This window comes from Rhinopithecus bieti, unplaced genomic scaffold (genome assembly GCF_001698545.2).
Source record: "Rhinopithecus bieti isolate Rb0 unplaced genomic scaffold, ASM169854v2 scaffold_1853, whole genome shotgun sequence".
In the NCBI taxonomy this organism is placed as follows: domain Eukaryota; kingdom Metazoa; phylum Chordata; class Mammalia; order Primates; family Cercopithecidae; genus Rhinopithecus; species Rhinopithecus bieti.
In genome coordinates this window covers 3,202,294-3,208,190 of record NW_016804151.1, presented here as the reverse complement: position 1 = coordinate 3,208,190, position 5,897 = coordinate 3,202,294, and the positions used below count along the sequence as shown (strand labels likewise).

The 5,897-nt window shown below is 42.0% G+C and overlaps 1 protein-coding gene across 1 annotated transcript in view; it reads left to right on the top strand.

Annotated features, from left to right (window-relative positions):
* The first annotated feature begins 4,354 nt into the window (after nt 1–4,354).
* LOC108526224 (60S ribosomal protein L30-like) overlaps nt 4,355–5,897 on the top strand; it is a 56,080-nt gene continuing 54,537 nt past the window's right edge. Inside the window, exon 1 of the mRNA XM_017866869.1 lies at nt 4,355–4,691. Coding sequence (XP_017722358.1) covers nt 4,355–4,691 — 337 coding nt within the window. The remainder of the gene's footprint in view (nt 4,692–5,897) is intronic.

The window sequence follows — 5,897 nt, the reverse complement described above, 5'->3', positions numbered from 1 at the left end:
AAAAAAAAAAAAAAAAAAAAAAAAAAAAAAAAGGAATTCCAAATGAGGAAGTTGTGCTATAAAATATGAACAATGGACATTAAAGCCTATTAAGTATTGTTTATTCAATTAACAGATATTTATTAAGTATTTTTACTATGTACTAAGCAAGGGAAATGCAACAGTGAACGAGACTGTTTATTCCACTTGAGGGAGATAAAGACAATTCAATAAGTAATTATGGATTGGGCGCGGTGGCTCACGCCTATAATTCCAGTACTTCGGGAGGCTGAGGTGAGCGGGTCACCTGAGGTCAGGAGTTCGAGATCAACCTGGCCAGCATGGTGAAACGCCATCTCTACTAAAAATACAAAAATTAGCCAGGCATGGTGGCGAGTGCCTGTAATTCCAGCTACTCAGAAAGCTGAGGCAGGAAAGTCACTTGAACCTGGGAGGTGAATGTTGCAGTGAGCCGAGATGGCGCCACTGCACTCCAGCCTGGGTGACAGAATAAGACTCTGACTCAAAAAAAAAAAAAAAAAAAAAGTAATTACGATCAAGTATGTGCTATGAAGCACATAGTGGAGGTCGAGGGCCACCCAGAGGAAGTGCAATGTTAAAACGATGCTAGAAATTAGTCAGGCAAACAAGAGCAGGAAAGAGAAGATTATAGACAAAGTGAAGAGCCTCAAGCAAGAGAGAACATTTGAAAAATGGAAATGTGTTCAGTGGGCCTGGAGCTTTGAGATCAGGCTACCAAGGTAATCGGGGGCTGGATCGGGACTGAAAGCCATGCTAAGGGCTTTGGTTTTTATCATGAAGGTAAGGCAAGGGATAGTTATTATGGAAGAGCTGATCAGGAACAAGATGATCAGATCTGAGCTTCAGAAAATCTGTTTCAGCCGGGCGCAGTGGCTCAAGCCTGTAATCCCAGCACTTTGGGAGGCTGAGACGGGCGGATCACGAGGTCAGGAGATCGAGACCATCCTGGCTAACATGGTGAAACACCCTCTTTACTAACTCTACTCTCTACTAATAAAACACAAAAAACTAGCCGGGCGAGGTGGCGGGCGCCTGTAGTCCCAGCTACTCGGGAGGCTGAGGCAGGAGAATGGCGTAAACCTGGGAGGCGGAGCTTGCAGTGAGCTGAGATCCGGCCACTGCACTCCAGCCTGGGCGACACAGCGAGACTCCGTCTCAAAAAAAAAAAAGAATTTTTTTTTGAGACAGGGTCTCCTTTTGGTCGCCCAGGCTGGAGTACAGTGGCACCATCGTGGCTCACTGCAGCCTCGAACCCCCTAAGCTCAAGCAATCCTCCCACCTCAGCCTCCTGAGTATCTGGGACCACAGACTTGCACCATCATGCCCGGCTTGTTTTTCGTGTTTTGTTTTGTTTTGTTTTGCTTTGTTTTGTTTTGTTTTGTAGAGACAGAGTTTCACCATGTTGCCTAGGCGACTGCCTGGGCCTCCAAAAGTGCTGGGAAAGTGCTGGGATTATAAGCATGATCCACCATGCCCAACCATATTTTTTCTATGTAGGAAATGGATTAGACTGTAGTAGATAATGGGTGGATTCATAAGATGTTTGCAAAAAAAGATAGGAAATCAAATCAACAGGATATGGTGAGTGACTGGAAACAGCAGGTGAGGGAGAGGAAAAGTTAAGAGCAACTTCTACGTTTCTAGCAGGGGCCGTGAGGTGGATAATGGTGCTGTTACTGAGAAGGGAGATCTTGGAGGCGGACCAGGTTTAAGGGAAGGACTCAGTTTGGAATATTTTGAGTTTGAAGAACCTGGGAATCATTCAAGTAGACAACTAGGTATATGAATCTGAAGCTAAGGGACAATATCTTTCTCAATGTACAGGTCTTGGAGTTAAAAACAATTGTCAAAAAGATTAGCCTAAGAATGTTCACAGTAGCTTTATTCACAAAAACCAAAAACTGGAAACAATCCAAATGTTCAATGGGAGAATGACTATACATACTGTGGTACATTTGTATTATGGAATACTACTCTGTAATAAAATAATAAACTATTGATATAATAATACTATAGGTGACTTCAAAACATCATATTAAGGAAAAAAGCCAGAAAACACTACAGATTTTATTATTCTATTTGTGTGAAAATTAAGACTGGTAAAACTAGTCTATAGTAATAGAAATCAAATTAGTTGTTGCCTGGGGCTGCTGGGCAATAGGAGGGGGCGTTGATGGCAAGGAGGAGGATGAGGGGATTAACTGGAAAGAGGCTGGAGGGAACTTGCTGTGTTGACAGAAATGTTCTGGGTCTGTCTTGACTGGGGTGTTTTTTACACAGAAGGGTACATTTATCTTAACTCATTAGATTATATACAAAAGATCTGTGCATGTTACTGTATGCAAATTATATATCAGTAAAATTAATTAGTGAAAAATAAATAAAAAGCACCCAGGGGAGAATTTCCACAGGTTCCTACCATCAGCACATCTACCCATCCTTCATCTGTGCCCAGATACTACCTTTCCTCTTGTTTATAAAAATGAACTGTCTTTTCTCCTAAAGCCACTCTTCCATTGCAGCACTAGATCCCATTCCTTCTCATCTCACCTCACTAAGGACATTACTCTGGTAATTCTCCTCTCACCCTCCTGCATCAGTTTTTCTGTCTCTACTGGATCATTCACATGAGCACAGAAACATGCTGAAAAATCCCCCATTCTAGAAAGAGAGAGATGTCCTCCTTTGACCTGACATCCTCCTCCAGCTTACATTCCATTTCTCTGCTTTTGTTACAACAAAATTCTTCATAAGTGTTGCCTGTATTTTTTGTTTACAAGTTCCTTCCACATCTTCTCTCAAACTTGCTCCAGTTAGGGTTTTACCTTCAACACAACTCAAACTGCCTGCCAAGGTCACCAATAACCTTTATGTGGCCAAATCAAATGGTCAATTATCGGACCATTGATAATTTTTTCTCCGCTAAACACATTCTACACTTGCTTCAGGATTTGTTTTCCTCTTACCTTATTGGCCATTCTTCCTTTGCTGATCCATTTCCCTCAGCCTGATCCCTAAATATTAGGTTTGGCCCTTGCAACTCTTTTCTTTCTTATCTATGCTGTCTTGATGGTCACATCCAATCTTGTAGCTTAAACACAATCTATATTCTGACCATATCCAATTTTTTAAAAAAAACTCTCTCCTGAAGACCTGCATCAACTCCAAACTCACAATAGTTAATTCCCAGCATAGCTCAGAGGGAAAATAGCAAGGTCTGCTGAGTGAGAGAAAATACTGTAAACACAGAAAATGCAGCAGTTGAAGGATAACTCGTATTGTCAGAAATTTGGGGAGCATATTGACAGTATATTCTAAAGGTATTAGTCCACAGAGAAAAAAAATGTAAGGTTGGATCTGGCTAAATTTATTAATATAAATATGGAGATTTAATATGTTTAACTGCCTAGGTGTAACTAACAATTTGTTTGGTTGGTTAGCAGGACTGACTTCAATAGTGGCCTATAGTGAATGAAATTGAGATGCCATCCCAGCACTTTGAGAGGCCGAGGCAAGTGGATCACGAGGTAAGGAATTCAAGATCAGCTTGGCCAAGATGGTGAAACCCTGTCTCTACCAAAAATACAAAAATTAGGTCGGTGTGGTGGTGCACACCTGTAGTCCCAGCTACTCAGGAGGCTGAAGCAGAAGAATGGCTTGAACCTGGGAGGTGGAGCTTGCAGTGAGCTGAGATCATGCCACTGCACTCCAGCCTGGGTGACAGAGTGAGACTCAGTCTCAAAAAAAAAGAAATTGAGATGCCATTACTTCTTTGGTATGCTCTAGGAATTAAGCCGCAGGCTTAGGGAAATCAGTATGTTAGAGCAGATGTGATCACCCACATATCAACCATACCTCCTGGAGGCCTAGAGGGTATTCCCTTCACCAAACCATTAACAAATTAATAAATATAAAAAATCAATCATTTAATAAATACTTGGGTTGGAAGCCTCAGTATTATTTTAAAGCTCAGTGTTGGCTGATTCTGTAGGTCAGTGATGATGGTCGGAAATGTTGCCATGAAATTAGGAATCCCTGATTTCAATGGAATAATAGAATCCTGGTGTGTAGAAGGCCAGGTGGCAGCATTTAATCATCAGAGACAGGATAGATGCAATTACCACATTAAGCTGCAGAGAGGAAATGTTAATCAAGAGCTTTAACCCAAGAGATCTGTGGCAATAATTAACAATTACAAGGTGCCTGGGGATGAAATAGGTGGGCAGCCCATCAAAGTTTTGCTTTAGAAAAATTCTAGGTCTTCCCTTCTTGCCTCCCAGTTATCTTGGCAGCTGCTTTCGTTTGGGGGCCATCCCACACCTAATACAGGAAGATGGTGGCTGCAAAGAAGATTAAAAAGTCAGTGGAATGGATCAACTCTAGGCTCCTACTTGTTATAAAAAGTGGAAAGTACATACTGGGGTACAAGCAGACTCTAAAGATGATCAGGCAAGGCAAAGCAAAATTGGCTATCCTCACTGAAAACTGCCCGGCTTTGAGGAAATTCAAAATAGAGTGCTATACCGTGTTGACCAAAACTGGTGTGCATCACTACAGTGACAATACTTTTGAACTGGGCATAGCATGTGGGAAATACTGCAGAGTATGCACGCTGTCCATCATTGATCCAGGCGATTCTGATATCATTAGAAGCATGCCAGAACAGACAGGCCACCACCTTGGCCATTCAGGTTTCTCAGCCAGTTCATCCTGTGGGCCTTGGAGAGTCCAAATCGATCAGGGGCTGAAAAGTTCCCCAACACAGTACAGCTGCTCTACCAAAAAGCAACCAAACTGCTTCTTCAAGTGGGTCTGTGATCCCGTTCCTCCTGACTGGGTAAGACCTTCCAACCAGGGTCTCCAGCCACTTCCTACAGGTACATTCAGGTTGACAATAGATCAGTAACCCCCTGGGATGGAGTTTCCAGAGGAAGAGGCGGGCTGCCATTTTTGCTGTTTCACAGCCTTCACCGATGATACCTTCAGGTACAGGAAAACAAAGGTGACTAGGGTCTGGAGCAGACCCCAGAAAACCACAGCAGCCCTATGGAAAAGTGGCCAGATGGTTAAAAGAAAAACAAACAAACAGGAAACAACAACAACAAAGAAAACAACACAAAAATCCCACCCAAAGGTCAGCAACCTTGAATGTTGAAGGTGGATAAGCCCACAAAGAAAAGAAAGAATCAATGCAAAACAATAAAACTCAAAAGAAAGGAAGATGACACAAAACAAATGGAAAACATTCCATGCTCATGGATAGTACGAATCAATATCATGAAAATGGCCACAATGTCCAAAGCAATTTATAGCTTTAATGCTATTCCCAATAAACTATCACTGACATTTGTCACAGAATTTAAAAAGAACTATTTTAAAATTCATATGGAACCAAAAAAGAGCCCAAATAGCCAAGACAATCCTAAGCAAAAAGAACAAAGCTGGAGACATCATGCTATCTGACTTCAAACTATACTTCAAGGCTACAGCAACCAAAAGAGCATGGTACTGGTACAAGAACAGACACATAGACAAATGGAGCAGAATAGACAACCCAGAAATAAGACCACACACCTACAACCATTTGATCTTCAACAAGCCTGACAAAAACAAGCAATGGGGAAAGGATTCCCTATTTAACAAATGGTGCTGGGAGAACTGGCTAGTCATATGCAGAAAATTGAAACTGGACCCCTTCCTTATATAAAAAAAAATTAACTTGAGGTGGATTAAAGACTTAAATGTAGGCTGGGTGCGGTGGCTCAAGCCTGTAATCCTAGCACTTTGGGAGGCCGAGACAGGTGGATCACGAGGTCAGGAGATCGAGACCATCCTGGCTAACACGGTGAAACCGCATCTCTACTAAAAATACAAAA